The sequence below is a fragment of the Carettochelys insculpta genome, chromosome 24, assembly GCF_033958435.1.
Source record: "Carettochelys insculpta isolate YL-2023 chromosome 24, ASM3395843v1, whole genome shotgun sequence".
NCBI lineage: Eukaryota > Metazoa > Chordata > Testudines > Carettochelyidae > Carettochelys > Carettochelys insculpta.
In genome coordinates this window covers 19,294,490-19,310,081 of record NC_134160.1, presented here as the reverse complement: position 1 = coordinate 19,310,081, position 15,592 = coordinate 19,294,490, and the positions used below count along the sequence as shown (strand labels likewise).

The window sequence follows — 15,592 nt, the reverse complement described above, 5'->3', positions numbered from 1 at the left end:
CCCAAGCACACACCTGGCGCCCGGAGGCGCCTTTGCGAGCGCGGCCTACAGCCCCCGCCTTCCACCAGGCCCCGGCCGCCTGGGCCCGCCTCCTCCAGCGCCGGGCCTAGCCAGAGTGTGGCTGACTCCCCACCCAGCTCGACTCGGGCCCACCGGGGGTCTCCCCCCCACTTGAGCGCGGGGGCCCAGTTCTCCTCCCCGCCACCCCCCGGGGGCGCCCCGCAGCACTCACCGAAGCGCGGCCTGTGCGGCGCGGCTGGGGCCTAAGCAGCGACTGCAAATGGCGCGCGCGCGCCTCCTTTCGCCTCATGGACGGCGGCGCGACCCCGGCAACGCGCGGGGTTTCCCGGAACTGCTTCCAGGGCTCGCCGCGTTAGCCAATCAGCGTATGGAACATCAGACGAGCACCAAGTAGAACCTATTAGCGCTGGGAGGCGGAACCCCACTTTCGTTCACGCCAATTAGCAACGTCAGCGCTCCCAAGCTCGCAACCACAAAGGCCGACGCGTCTGCAGGGGCAGGGCCGGAGGCGGGAGCTTGGAAGAGGCCGCTGCGCCGTTCTGAACAAAGGAAGGGTCGCGAGCGGGCTGAGGAGGGGCTCCACCCCTTCGTGCTTGACCGGAGCGCGCACGTCCCGAGCGCGCCTCTCCCTCTGCGTTCTCTACTTCCTCCGGAACCGGAACCGAAAAGGCGGGAAGCGCCGGCCTGCGGCCGAGGAAGCCAGCTGGCCTCTTCTGCCGCGGCGCCGTTACCGTGCGCAGCACCGACGGCCAGAGCCTGGGCGCGTCCGCCCCCCGCCCAGAACCGCTGCTCGGTCCCTCTGAGCACGGGCTGGTTGGCAGGGCCCTGCCGAGGCTGTTGGCGCTGCCCGGGAGGCCATGTGCTGTGTCCCGCCCTAGGCCTGCACTGAGGGTAAGGGCCGCTTGAGGGTAACTGCGTGGCTGGAGTCGGGTACCTCGTCCAGACTGCAGCGCCACCTGCGCAGGGGAGGAGCCGTGGGCCTGCGGTGCTGCCCACTGCGCCTACTCCAGTGGGGGCGGGGTACCGCGCTCGAGGGGCCGCCTGTAAATCTGATTTAGCACGTTTCTGTATTGAGCTGGGCGGAGCAGCCACAGGGTCAATCTTCCCTGTAGCGCAGACCTCCCCTTACCAAATGGGCGAGACAGCTGCTCTGTGAGTAAAGCAAAGGCCTGGCCCTCCAGTACCAGCACAACAAAGGGGCCCTGGAGTCCCAATTTAACAGAGAGTCTGGCCCCAAAGCCTGAAGGAAAGCCACATGCACATACAGGAAGCATCTGTCAATGCACCAGTGTGCTACCACCTTGGGCAGTCCATGCAACTATCCCACTTGCACGCCAATGATCTGCACGTGTAGCACAGCTTGGAAATACTAATACAGCTCTTGTTGCAAATATTAATATAATAGTTTTCTGTTAGTGGAAAGGAGAGGAAAAGGCATTCACTGAGGCTTAGATACTGAGTAGTAACAGAGAGAGAGCCATGTTAGTCTATATTCTGTCAAAACAAAAAAGCAGTCCAGTACCACTTTGAAGACTAACAAAATAATGTATTAGGTGATGAGCTTTTGTGGGAGAGACCCACTTCTGCAGATCATAGCCACACCAGAACGGACTGAACAGATTTCAGTCTGTTCTGGTATGGCTATGATCTGCAGAAGTGCGTCTGTCCCATGAAAGCTCATCACTTAATAAATTATTTTGATAGTCTTTAAAGGCTTAGATGCTGTTTTGTGTGGGAGGTGAACTCTTTAAATTGATTACTCCACCCACATAAAACAATAAAAAGTAATAGAGCAAAACAGACAGCAAACTAAACTACAAATGACAACACCACTCCACGGTGGGTGAAGCTGCTGCTTCAGGAGACAAGCTCTCACCCTGTGGTTCTGCACATATTCCAACACCTGCTCTGCCCCCAGGCCTCTATTCCTCCCTCTTCCCTACCTCTTTCTGCTTATCCCCTTCCAGCCACATCTCTGAATCTAAATGTAGTAATTAACATTTGGAAAAAAAGTCAGTTTTCCACTACATGCCAGATTATGAATAAAAATTAGTCACAGCTTTTTTTACATAGTCTGAAGTTTGCCAGAGATTTATTTGGAAAACCTTTGTAGTAAGGGCAAGTCAGCTGTCCTACTGAATACAACTTAACTATTATGGAATACATTATGCTGCTCTTTTTTGGTTTATGTTTTCTTAATCAGCATTTCTAAGCTGATTTTATATTTATATTTTATATTTTTACATTTATATTTACACCTTTATACATCCCTTACACCTTCATACAGTAATCATTCCAGATTACATCCTATTACTACATATTTGATACACTGAAACAAAGACATTTTAAATTAACCAGGAAGAGTGGTTTAGTGTGTTCATAAAGATGTTTATTCTGTTTAGAAAAAGGGAACACTAACTTATTTTGTGTGATCACCATAGGAATAGATGTGTTTATGAAATGTCATTATGTATTTGTGTTAAAAAAATGTTTCCAAAGATAGTAACAAAGAGGAAGCCGTGCTAGTCTATACACTATCAAAACAAAAAGCAGTCAAGTAGCACTTTAACGACTAGCAAAATAGTTTATTAGGTGAGCTTTCATGGGGCAGACGCACTTCTTCAGACCATAGCCAGACCAGAACAGACTCAATATTTAAGGCACAGAGAACCAAAAACAGTAAGCAAGGAGGACAAATCAGAAAAAGATAATCAAGGTGAGCAAATTAGAGAGTGGAGGGGTTGGGAGGGAGGTCAAGAATTAGATTGAGCCAAGTATGCAGACGAGCCCCTATAGTGACTCAGAAAGTTCCCATCACGATTTTAACCATGTGTTAATGTGCCAAAGGTTCCAGGACTGGTATTCCTGGGGTATAGACTGTGGCTGTTAGTGAGGGTCCTCGTGAGGTTGGGAGGTTGTCTGTAGGAGAGAACAGGCATGTCACCCAGGGCCTTCTGGAGTGTGGCATCCTGATTAAGGATAGGTTGTAGGTCTTTAATAATTCGTTGCAGTGGTCTGAGTTGGGGGCGGTAGGTGATGACCAGTGGTGTTCTGTTCTTGGCTTTTTTGTGCCAATCTTGGAGTAGCTGGTCTCTGGGTATTCGTCTGGCCCTGTCGATTTGTTTTTTTACTTCTCCTGGTGGGTAATTCAGGTTTATGAATATTTGGGAAAGTTCTTGTAGTTTTTGGTCTCTGTCAGTTGGATCAGAGCAAATGCGATTGTACCTAAGAGCTTGACTGTAGTCAACATTTTAATAGAATGGGGCATTCTGTCAATGACCTGAAGGTACGTGTGTTACTGAAGAAGAATTATCGCACCGTTCTGGAAAGGGAAACAGCCAAGGTGACTTTTATATTCAAATTTGGCACATTAACACATGTTTTCCAAAGATGGTAACAGTGAGGGAGCCGTGCTAGTCTATATACTATCAAAACAAAAAAGCAGTCAAGTAGCACTTTAAAGACTAACAAAATAATTTATTAGGTGAGCTTTCATGCGACAGACCCACTTCTTCAGACCATAGCCAGACCAGAACAGACTCAATATTTAAGGCACAGAGAACCAAAAACAGTAATCAGGGAGGACAAATCAGAAAAAAAAATATCAAGGTGAGCAAATCAGAGAGTAGAGGGTTAGAAGTGGGGGAAGGTCAAGAATTAAATTAAGCCAAGTATGCAAACGAGCCCCTGTAGTGACTCAGAAAATTACCATCCCGGTTCAAACCACATGTTTGCATCCTGGGAAACCTCAGCATAAATCAAATTTCACATAAATTGGGGAGGAAGGGCTGGGGAGATCCCCAGAATTCCCCTGGCTGGGGGAAGGGAGCTGCTGGAGCCTCTGCTCCAGTTGGCAGCTCCTGCTGCACCTGCAGGTGGGCAGGGGCGGGGTTAGAGGCAGGGCGGGGCACGTCCTGCTCCAGCTACCAGCCATGGTGCCTCTGCCGCCCCCACAGCCATGGCATAGGTTGGCCCCAGGGCTGCTCAAATAGCGTCAGTGCCAGCTGCAGTGCAGCTTGGGTGTGGGGCTGCTCGGGCGGCGACAGCTCCAGCTGTGGCATTGGAGCCCTGGGCAGCTCCAGCCATGTCTGCCCTTCTCTGTCCCCATCGTTGCAGCACTGGGCAGCAAGGCGGGAGCTGCCTGCTAAGGAACCCCTGAGCTGGCCGGCAGCATGGGAGTAAGAAGCGAGGCGGGGTACAAGAAAATAGGGTCCCCCCAGACTCAACTTACATTAACATAAAACCGTGTTAGTCAAGTCTGCACAAAGCAAGGGTCTACTGTATATTAAAATTAAAATATGTATTTTAGACAAAGGCAGTGTTCTTTGAAGAATTATTTTAAAATATTATGCCTGAAGATCCAAGCATTTAAGGCTAATGCTCAATACTCAGACTGTACATCTAAAAATCTACGCAAGGGTGTTCTTTGAGATATGCGGTTCTATCTTCAGCAACAGACAACTGAAATATTTTAAGCAAATTTTAAACTTGTCCTGTAGACTAACAAGTTCTGAATAAATATGTAATTCACAACTGTTTCGTCAGTAAATGCAGAACTAGAAAGTATATACCTCTGGCTTGGTAAATCCTTGTTAAATGACTTAATTGCTTCTTTATGGCTTTTTTAATAGTTTCAATGTTATCTTAATAGATCTGGCAAGCTGAAAGAATATTCATTTTTCAGTTACTGAATCCCATCTGGAGGAAGACTCACAGCAGCAACAGCCTGCTGTGGGACCCTGCAAAAAGAGTCAAAATAGGGATAGGAAGAGGAAGAGGTTGGACACTGAGATCCATGGGGACACAAAGCCTTCCCTTGCCTCTTATACCAGCTGCTAATAGACAAAACTGAAATCACACAGGTAAGTAAAACATTGTGTGTTTTGTTATGGGTATTTTAAATGCAAGTTTAGGGACCCATGCTGTCCAAATACAGCAAAACCCTGTAGAAACAGGAAAGTTCTCCTGGCATGGAACTTTAACATTATGAGTAGATGACATGCACTGATCTGCAACCCATCCTGGACAATGATCCTTCACTCGCACAGACCTTGGGAGGCAGGCCTGTCCTCGCCTACAGACAGCCTGCCAACCTTAAACAAATCCTCACCAGCAACTGTAGACCACACCACAGTAACTCTGAACCTGGAACCAATCCCTGCAACAAACCCCATTCTGCTCATATATCTACACCAGCGATACCATCACAGAATCTTACATCAACCATACCATTAGAAGCTCTTTTATCTGCAAGTTTACTATTATAATATATGCCATTACGTACCAGCAATGCCCCATTGCAATTTACTTTGGCCAAACTGGACAGTCTCTACATAAAAAAAATAAATGGACATACATCGGACATCAGGAATGGTAACATACAAAAACCTGGAGGAGAACACTTCAGTCTCCCTGGACGCTCAGGGTGCGTCTACACTACAGCTCTGTTTCAGAAGAACATCTTTCAAAAGAGAGCATTGAAAGATGCTCTTTCGAAACGGAGCGTCCACACATGCCAGCAAAGACCTAAGTTTCAATCCGTAATTTCGAAAGGCCCCCCCCAGTGCAATTTTCGAAAGAGTGTCCATATGCCAGGGCGCTCTTTTGAAAGAGCAGGGGCAGGAAGCGCCACAGGCAGGGTCGCATGGCGGACGACCCCTTCCAGGGCTGCCGCCCACCGTCCCCTTAAAGGCCCCTTCCCCCCCCCAGGCCTGTCCCCAGGCAAAGAAGAGTGAGAGACAGAGGGAGAGACTGAGAGAGAGAGAGCACGGAGCAGGCATCCCAGGCCCTCATGGACCCCGAGTAGCAGCACCTCAGCATTGAGGCTGGCCGCTGTGCTCCAGCAGCTCCGTGTGACCACTCTGCTAGCCACCTTCCCGAAGGCTGTCCCAAGGTCATGATGTCCCCAGCCAGTCCTCTGGGTCACCCGCTGCCTGTAGAGCTTCCCCACAAGCAGCGACTGGTGGGACCGGCTGGTGCTGGAGGACTGGGGCAATGACCGGTGGCTGCAGAACTTCAGGATGACCAAGGGCACATTCCTGGAGCTGTGCCACTGGCTCACCCCAGTCCTCCAGCACTGGGACACATGCATGAGGCCAGCGCTCCCCGTACAGAAAAGGGTGGCCATCACCCTATGGAAGTTGGTCACCCGAGACAGTTACTGATCTGTCGGCCTCCTGTTCGGCGTGGGCAGGGCCACCGTCAGGGCTGTCCTCATTGAGGTAAGTTATGGCTGGCTCACATCCACCCTGCATCAGCAGAGCCGGGGTGCGCGCCCCAGCAAGGGGCCCTGTCGGGGAGTGGTGGGGCATCCCCCGCCAGGGACCGGGGTGGGGAGCAGTGGGGGGGTGGGTGTGCAGGATGCAGCCCAGGCCACACTCATGAGCATGCCTGCTCACTGCCCCGCAGGTCATCCGTGCCATCAACAAGGTGCTCCTGCAGCAGTTGATCTGCGTCGGGGACCTGGATGACGCCATGCGGGGCTTCCAGGAGCTGGGCTTCCTCAACTGCTTTGGGGCCCTGGACAGCACCCACATCGCCATCAGGGCCCCAGAGCATAGTCGTGGGGCCTATGTGAGTTGGAAGGGCTACCACTCCCTGGTCCTGCAGGCGCTCATAGATGCCAACAGCCGGTTCCAGAACATCTTCATGGGCTGGGCTGGCCGCGACCATGAGGCCAGGGTTTTCAGGAACTCGGGACTAGGACACAGCACGGCCGAGGGGACCTTCCTCCCCCGGCAGGAGCTGCTCGTCAGGAACACAACAATGCTGCCATGTATCATGGCTGATGTGGCATCCCCCCTGAAGGCCCGGCTCATGAAGCCATACACGGGGCACATCCAGCCGAGCCAGGACTATTTTCATGAGCAGCTGAACCAGCCTGCAATACTGTGGAGCAGGCGCTTGGCCGCCTGAAGGGGCACTTCAGGTGCCCCTACATGAGGCTGGAGATGGGCCTGACCAAAGTCCCGGCAGTGGTTGGGGCCTGCTGCACCTTGCATAACCTTGTGGAGGACAAGAATGAGCCCTCCATGCAGGGGTGGGCCGCCCAGCCGGTGCACAGGTATGAGCAGCCCCCTGCCACCCTGTGCTGCCTAGCCCAGCAGGACAGGGTGCGGCTCTGGGAGGTCCTGTGCCAGGCCTTTGAGGGAGTGCATGGTGAGGGCCCCCCCACTGCAACATGCGCACTCATGTACGCACACACCTCACCACCCCACACACTCCCCACCACCACCACCACACATGCAGCACAGGGAACGGGGGTAGAACACAAAAATAAGCATTTTATATAAATAACAAAGCTAAGTCTTCTTACAGCTACTTACGGGGGCTGGAATGGGAGATGGGGGCAGGGGGTAACTATTTACAGGGGTGGAGAGGCCCCGGGCCAGCTCCCATGAGGGGGGCAGCTTAGTGCTCCTGGAGGCTCAACAGGTGTGATCCCCGTCGCCCTCACCCTGCGCGTTCCCCCTGTGTTTGGGGGCCCTGTGATGGCCGGTGCCATGGTCAAGTAGGGGTGCACCTGGGGCGAGGCGTCTGTGGGCTGTGCGGGGTCAGCACAGGGGGAGTGGCAGGGTGGGAGCCACAGCCTCACCCTGGCTGGCCCTCGCCAGCAGTATGTGGGCCAGCTGGACAAGGTCAGCCAGGGCAGGTGGGTTGGGATCAGGGCAGCGAGGTCGGGCATTTGGGGGGGGTTCACTGCGGGAGGTGGGATTGGAGGGTGGACCAGGGAGTCGGGGGAGGATGGAAGCGGGGAGGCCAAGGGGGGGACGGGGGAAGTGGGGGGGCGGGCAGGTGATGGGCAGATGGGGGACAGTGGGGTGGGGGCAGGAGGAGCAGCTGCGGGAGTGGCTGGCGATGGGGCAGTGGTCGGGGCCTGGTGGCCGGCTACGGCCTGGGTCAGGGTGTCAAGGTTGGCTGCCACCCAGTCCCACGCCTGCTGCTCCATCTCCAGCCACTCCCACAGCATGCTGGAAAGGTCCCGCAGTGCTGCAGTGTGGGCAGCCTCCCCTGTGTCTTCCTCCCCAGCCAGGTGGTGCCAGCGAACAGCCTGGCAGCGGGTCCACACAGGGACAGCTTGGGGTCCACGTAGCTCCCCCTTACCCTCTGTGGTGGGGCTGGTCCGGTTGCTGGCCGTGGAAGCTATGGAGACAAAAGGGGAGAGCGGGGGGCCCCTGAACCTTTTTTCCCCCCAGGTGCCCTGTGATGCCCATGTCCCGGGGTTCCCTGCCTGGGTGCCAAGGGCATGGGCTGCCCCACGCTGCCCACCCCCCGGTCCCTCCACAGCCACCAGTCTGTGTTGCTGTCCCACCCACATGGTGCTGAGTGCCGCGTGTTGGCCCCGCATCTGGGCCCGGAGAATGCGGTTGTTTGGATTCCACAGGCCACGGGTGGCGGGCATGTGGGGGGCTGTGGCAACCCTGGGCAAGACCGGATACCCCCTCCTCAGTTCGGGGGTGGCTGGTGTGTGGGCCACCTACCTGTGGGTCCCTCCAGGAAGTCGGGTGAGGTACGGATGAATGGGGCCCGGCTGGACGGCCTGGATGGGATGTTGATGACGAGGGCCCCCTCGCTTGAGCCCTCGTCATCACTGGTGGTGTCCAGCCTCCATGGGTGCCTGGTGCTGGGTGCGGGTCTGGAACGGTCCTCCTCTGTCCCCATCTTGGGCTCCGGCTCCGATGCCAGGACCATTGTGTCCAGCAGCGTGGCCGGGGGTCCCGCCTCCTTGGGCCGAAGGAGGCAGTCCAGGTCTTTATAGTAGGGGCAGCTGGTGGGCGCAACCCCTGACCACCCAGCCGTGTCCTGGGCTCTGCAGTATCCCTGGCGCAGCTCCTTCACCTTAGACCTCCCCTGGTCCGGGGTCTGGGTGGGCTGACCCTGGCTGGTGAGGCCCATGGCAACGCGCTGGAACGCCGCCCCGTTCCTACGCTGGACCCGTTTGGTGCAGGATGTCTTCATCTGCCCAGAGGGCAAGGAGGTCCTGCACCTCGGTGTTGGTCCAGGAGGGGGCCTGGGGCATGGGGGGCTGGCTCCCCTGCTTGGAGGGCTCCCCGGTTTCTTTGGGAAGCCCCTAGGGTGGGTAGGGGTTGGGGTGTTGGCCATGGTGCCAAGGAGGGCTCAGGGCTCACTGGGGCATCATGCTAGGAAGCAGGCTGTGCAGCGGCATGGGCTCCCTGCTGCCTGCATGCTCTTAGTTTCCTGCCTGAGGGCTTCTTGGGAGCCTGTGTGCTGACACGTGGCCAGACGCTGCAACCATAGAGCTCCACTTGTGCTGGGAGCGGTGCCACCGCCTGCCAGCTGATTGCAGCCACGGAGGACCCGCTCTTTCGAAAGGGTGGGCTACAGGAGCGTCTACACATGCACTCTTTTGAAATAACCTTTTGAAGGAGGGCGCTTTTCACATCCCAGGTTGGGAGGACCAACTTCAAAAGAACTGGGGAGTGTCGTGTGTAGATGCTCTGCAGGTTCTTTCAAAAGAACTGTCTCTTTCAACCTGGATTCCGAATGTACTTGCTGGTGTAGATGCAACCTCAGTAACAGATGTAAAAGTAGCAATCCTACAACAAAAAAATTTCAAAAATAAAATGGAAAGAGAAATTTCAGAGCTGCAATTCATTTGCAAATTTGACACCATCAGCCAAGGACTGAACAGAGACTGGGAGTGTTTGGCCCATTAGAAAAGCAATTTCTCCGCTCTTGATGTTCACATCACATTAGCATCTGACAATGGGCCGTATCACCTCTCGTGAACTCACTTATCTCCTGTCTTGATGTTCACTACTCTACATTAAGTGCCAATGATGGGCCATTTCCACCCTGATCCACCAGCTCTGGCCCTCCCCTTTACTGAGACCCGCCCCCCCTTTAAATCCTCCTCTAATCCCCCACCCCACCTCATGCATCTGATCAATTGGGTCTTTGCCCATGATAGCTTATGCTCCAAAATTTCTGTTAGTCTATAAGGTGCCACAGGACTTCTTGTTTTTGAAGATACAGACTAACATGGCTACCTCTCTGTTACACGCACAGAGTAGAAGCCCTGGAGCATGTTAACACATGGCTTTGGAATCTGCAGACAGATCCATGCTTCAAGAGCGGATAAGATCGTCATCTTACAAAGCACCTAGTACCACACCTAGTGCTTGCTACTTATGGGTACTGGGAGTACTATAAAGAGCCAGAGCCATACCAGATATCAAAGACATAGCATTAATAGTTTCTAATACCTCTTCTGAAACTCTAAAGCAGGTCACCAATTTTTCCGAGGTGGAGTGCTGAAATTTGACCTTTGACCTATAGGTACTGTCTGAATGCCATTGTTACTTTTTAAAGACACTAATAGGCATACTTCAGCTCCAATAATAAATAAACTAAAATGCAGAGCTTTATCATTTAGATGATGGTTGGTAGCATTAGCTAATCTTTTGTTGATCCACGGGCAGCATGGCTTTGAGCGAGCTTCCAACCGCATGAAGGATAGGGGGCAGAACAGAGCTCCCACCTCATGTGCCAATGAAAATTGACTCACATGCCACTCTTGGCACCTGTGGTGGGGGTTGCTGACCCCTGCTATGAAACTTAATGGAAGTCATTTGACTTGGATTCACCTGTAATTGAAAGGCCAAAAAAATAAACAGGCTCCATGATAAAGTTATACTATTTTTACAGTTCACCATGTATTAATTAGTAACACAGGATATATTTTAAAAAATCATTAAGATCACAGTTTTCAGCTATCCAGAACATTCCAAAAGAATCATGTTTTTAAAAGAATCCTTTTCTTCTTAAGCCCTTTACACCTGTGTAACCTTTGTTTAAAATGTAATTGTGCTAATGTCATGAGCTAGGCCTATCCGTGTGTTTTTGCTCCAATAGTCATTCACTAAAGCCAGAATCTTACATGCACACAGCTGTTTACAGGATCACTATCTACCAGAGAGCAAATAACGTGAAAACAGTGTCTTAAAGCGACACCCATCAAAATAAAATCACAGATCTATTTCTTTTAACATTGCATTCCTATACTTACCCATAAGATTACAACAAAAATATCAAAGTGTTTTTTTCTGTTTATTTACAGTATGGACTTGACAGCAGTTTAGAGGCTTATCTTGTGCTTATTTAGACCTCACTACAACCTAATCTGCCATCTGTCTTTAAAAATACTCATATAACTTCCTCAGAATGTCTAGGAAGAGGATAGAACATTAACTGTTATCTACAAAAGCAGCCTACATGCTTTAGCATAAAAAAATCAATACAAGTCAGATCCTACATTAAGATCTACTAATGCAGAGTCCTTCAGCCTTCTTAACCTTTATGCTTTGAATCTGTCTCACTCCAATCAAACTAAATCTTAGCCCAGTCTTTCTAATATCTCTCTGCGAATGTCCACCAACTATCAACTGAAACTCATAGTAGCTGAAAGCATGCTCTTTATCTTTCCCTATTGATACTGGTGAAAAATATTCTGGACTAAACAATGGAGGATTCACTGTTTTCTATTTGCTCTCTAATTCTAACGGTGGAAAATAGTGGGGGGTGACGCCAGTGTGAGGAAGTGGAATGTCTGAAGCATACCCATGGGCGTGGTTCGGAAGCAAGCTGGTTGCAGGTTACGTAGCCATCTCTGCCTGTGAAAGTGGGTGAGCCAGGAGGCCCACAGGAGTGTTCCTTGGGGAGCACTGCAGAGAGCATAATTCAGGGTGAACTGCTTAGAGGCAGAGCTGCAGCAGCCCAAGACAGGGGTTCCTCCACCGTAAGGCACACCAAGCAAATCAAAAAGAGAAGTTCTGTCTCATCATACTGGCTTACAGGAAGTCATGTAGTCTCAGAGAGTTATCAGTGTTAGTCTGTAGCTTCACAAAAAATAAGCAGTCCTGTAGCACCGTAGAGACTGACACATTTATTAAGTCATGAGCTTTCATGGGTAAGACCCACTTCCTCAGATGATGATCATCATGACAAGGAGGTTCCCCAGGCAGTGTCCGGCAACTGCGAGGAGGACAGTGGTCATCAGGTGAACGGGGCACCTCATCTCACCATCAGCCAGGACTTTTTTTATCTTCGCATCTTATCCCCTCCTCCCAGGACATTTTGCATCTGGACCCTGATGAAGGGGAGGGCACCGCTGGTGTAAGTTCTCATTTTTAATCATGCTACAAGTGGATAAAGGCAATTGGGTGTGATCTGTGCTGGGTGCTGCACCTACATAGCCCAGGACCTCCCAGAACAACTTGTTAACATATCTGGAGACAGAGCACAAGCGCATCTCCATCAAGCTCTCAGATGGGTAGTTTTAGTTCTTCTCACAAGGTTTTCAGGGAGGCCTATTTTACTCCAATCTCCACAATTGGACACCTTTCCTTGCCAAGCCACCAGTAAGCTGGCATAATTGCACCACAGAGCAGTGCAGCATAGCTATCAGCCTTCTGCCCACGTTCATACCTCATCCATTCCTTATCAATATTTGTTATTCTAGGGAGGCTAAGGGAAAGGAACATCAAGCTATTATGATAGCCTGCCTGTACCACCCCCACCTCCTCCTTTTCCTGGGGCCCTGGGGAAAGAGAAACTTTCACTGTCCCAGCCAAGGGCAAGAGTCACACAGCCCTGATAGCACCAGATGCACTGCCATGCCTGCCCCCCATTCCCTGGGCTGCTGTGGGAAACTTTCACTGACAAAGCTTGGGAGGGGAAGCATGTGGTGATCATGAAACACACACAGTCCCAATGGCACAAGCCACACTGCCAGTCTGTGCTCTCCATGCCCCCCACCCACGGGCTGCTGGGGGAAGGGAAAGGCTCAGTACCCCAGGAAAGAAGGGACACTGCCACTGTCACATCCCTTAGGCCCCCACTACTTGCTTGCAGCATGCGCAGGTGCAGAAACTGCTTTTGCAATCACAGGCTTGAAAGCACACCCCCAATCGGTACCTTAGCATAACTGGAAGTGAACTGAGTCAAGCAGGTCCTGTAAGATATCTGTGTAGTACCTGATGCACAGAGGACGCTTAAAAGCCAGATTTTGTCCTTGCATATAACACATCCCTATTTTGTGCCGCAGAGGCTCTGTCATGACATTCCTTTATGGGTAGTAAAATGTATCTCATCTGCAACAAACGTTTCACCCAATGGGTGGCCTTCACTTATGTTTTGTTGCAGTGTGTGCAGGAGTGGGCTCATTGACCACCACTCCACCCCTTCCCACCCAACTGTTAGACTGGCACAGATCTACAGAAGAAAGCAAGTGTGGGAAGATGTGTTCCTAGAGTACATGAATGCTGTCTGCATGGACGGGACAAAGTTAAATGCGTGGAGGAGAACGATGCTGGAGGACAGAAGGGTAGACCAGGAAGACAGGAGGGTGGATCATGGGGAGATGAGTGCACTCAGCGAGCATGAAGTTGAGACCGAGCATGAAATGAGGCAGCAAACACAGCACAGGTGCCTGGTTCAAGAGCACAGAGCCCCACTTTAGCCCATGATGAACCACATGCCTTCCTCTCCATGTTCCCTAACCTCCCCCTTCCCGCATTAGCACCCAAGAATGTGGGAGGGAATGTCAAAGGCAGCCGTGCGTTCCATTCCTGGGGTGCTTTGCAGAGCAGAAGACTGACATTCTTCACCCCCGTAGCCCCTGCCATGAACTCCTTTACTGTCCCGTGAATAAAAATCATTAAGCTCATGAAACCAATGTCTTTATTGTTTGTGTTGCATTGGGAACATGAGGAGCTTATAGGATTTATAGGCCAGCACGCATCAGACATGACTGCCATGTCGTTGTCTGGTCATTCAGGTTTTTCAAAGCTTCCCTGATTAGTAGTGCCCCTCGCTGTGCTCTCATTATTGCCCTGGTATTTGCTCATAATTACATAACAATGCTTGCTCATCTGCTATATGTTCTTCTCTCTGCGATCTTAGTCTCTGAGTCAGTATCATCATCAGCACCTTGCCGAGATGACTCGTTAGGGCAATTGTATGGAAGTCCAAGGATGCTCATGAAATTGGGTTCAGGGTGTGGGAGAGCATGAGGGCTCCAGCTGGAGGTGCAGGTTTTGGGCTGCACTTACCTCAAGCAGCTCCTGAAAGCACCATATCCCTCTTGCAGATGGCTATTATGTAGAAACAAAACCAAGAAGTTCTGTGCACTGCTGTGTGCAGGCACTCTCCTGCAACCCACTAGCTGTTGTTCCCAGCCAATGGGAGCTGCAAAAGTGGTGCTTGGGGTAGGGGCAGCATCTGGAGCCCTCTTGCTGACCCTACGCTTAGGAACCAGCCTAAAGGGGACATGCTGTTGCTTCCAGAAGCCATGCAGAGAAGGGCAAACCCCAGATTCCACTCCTCAGCAGGAGCTGATGAGCTGGAAGCAGTCTCTCATTCCAAGGGACAAGACCTTCTTTTAAAATAATAAAAGGCTGAAAATCCAGAGAACGCATACATACATAAGTCAGCCAGGCAATTTGAGAACACCCTGCAACTGCCCCCAGAAGTTAATGAAATACCTTCTGCTACATATTTTAGATATTTGTGTGTCTGTCTGTGAGAGTCTTATTCTTCAAGAACTCCAAAATAAGAGCTAGGACCATCAGATTTGGTATACAGCTTCCTCTGATAACTTAAAGCAAGGTCAGTGTTTGGTTACGCCAGGACAATGGGATGTGCCTGGAATCTGATTCTCCCTCCTTAAACAGAAAGGCAGGGGTCTGATAGCAGGAACAGTTATGCTCCGTAATGACTATGGGTTGGGAGCAGGAGGAAGCAGCAGGTGCAGAGGACAGTTATGCTGCAGAGTGACCACGTGGTGTTGGCAACACCTGTTAGAGTGGCCAGCTGCAGCCAGTGCCAAGGCTCTGCATGTTCCAGGCCACTGGCCATTGGTAAGTAGCCCCACGTGCCACAAAGCCTCATCCCAAACCACTCTGGCCTGAGCCCTTGGCACCAGCATCAGACCTGAGAGGGGAGAAGCCCCATACTGTTCTCCCTTATCCAGGGAGCAACCATTGGCCAGGACTAGCCAACACAGCTTCTGTTGCCACAGCCACAGCCTCCTGGCTAGGAGCATCCACTGCCACAGCCTTCACCCTTCCCCTTCCTTAGAGAAGCCGCTGGCTAGGTTTGGACAGTGCAGGCTCCACCACTGCAGCCTCTCCAGCTGCCAGCCACTGGCCAGGCAGCACAAGTGCATCTGTCCTCAGGGATGCTCCCAAGGCACCCCCCCCCCCCCCCCCCCCCGCAATCCTTCCAACCCTCTGCCCTGACTCCTGCACCTCAATAAGGATGAAAACCCTAGGAACATCTGCTAGTTAGTTGACAATGAAATTTTCTGCAAGGCAGAATGTCAGGTTAAACGTAGAGGTAGAATATACAGTAGACCCCCAACTTACGCAGAGGTTGTGTTCCTGCACAGTGCCACGTAAGTCAAATTTCATGTTACCCAGAGGAGCCAGGTTCCTGTCTCCTGTGTCCAGTGGGGAGCTGGGATCCAGGTGCCAGCTCCCCACCACTCAGAGTCACACAACTTGAGTGCACATACCTCAGGGTTCTACTGTATAAGCTTTTCTATTTGCAA

General features: G+C 51.7%; 1 protein-coding gene and 1 long non-coding RNA gene across 4 annotated transcripts in view; one reads left to right on the top strand and one right to left on the bottom strand.

Moving 5' to 3' along the window:
* HNRNPR (heterogeneous nuclear ribonucleoprotein R) overlaps positions 1 to 364 on the bottom strand; it is a 47,241-nt gene extending 46,877 nt beyond the window's left edge. Inside the window, exon 1 of one of the 3 annotated variants that reach the window (XM_074976284.1) lies at positions 233 to 364. In XM_074976284.1, the coding sequence (XP_074832385.1) occupies positions 233 to 310 (78 nt within the window). In that variant the 5' untranslated portion in view covers positions 311 to 364. The remainder of the gene's footprint in view (positions 1 to 232) is intronic. The other 2 variants (XM_074976283.1, XM_074976285.1) reach the window with 2 other exon arrangements.
* Positions 365 to 491: 127 nt separating this feature from the next.
* On the top strand, positions 492 to 13,707 carry LOC142001243 (uncharacterized). Its single transcript, XR_012642421.1, has 3 exons — positions 492 to 912; positions 4,706 to 4,883; positions 13,186 to 13,707. It is a non-coding gene; the product is annotated as an uncharacterized LOC142001243 (long non-coding RNA).
* Positions 13,708 to 15,592: the final 1,885 nt, after the last annotated feature.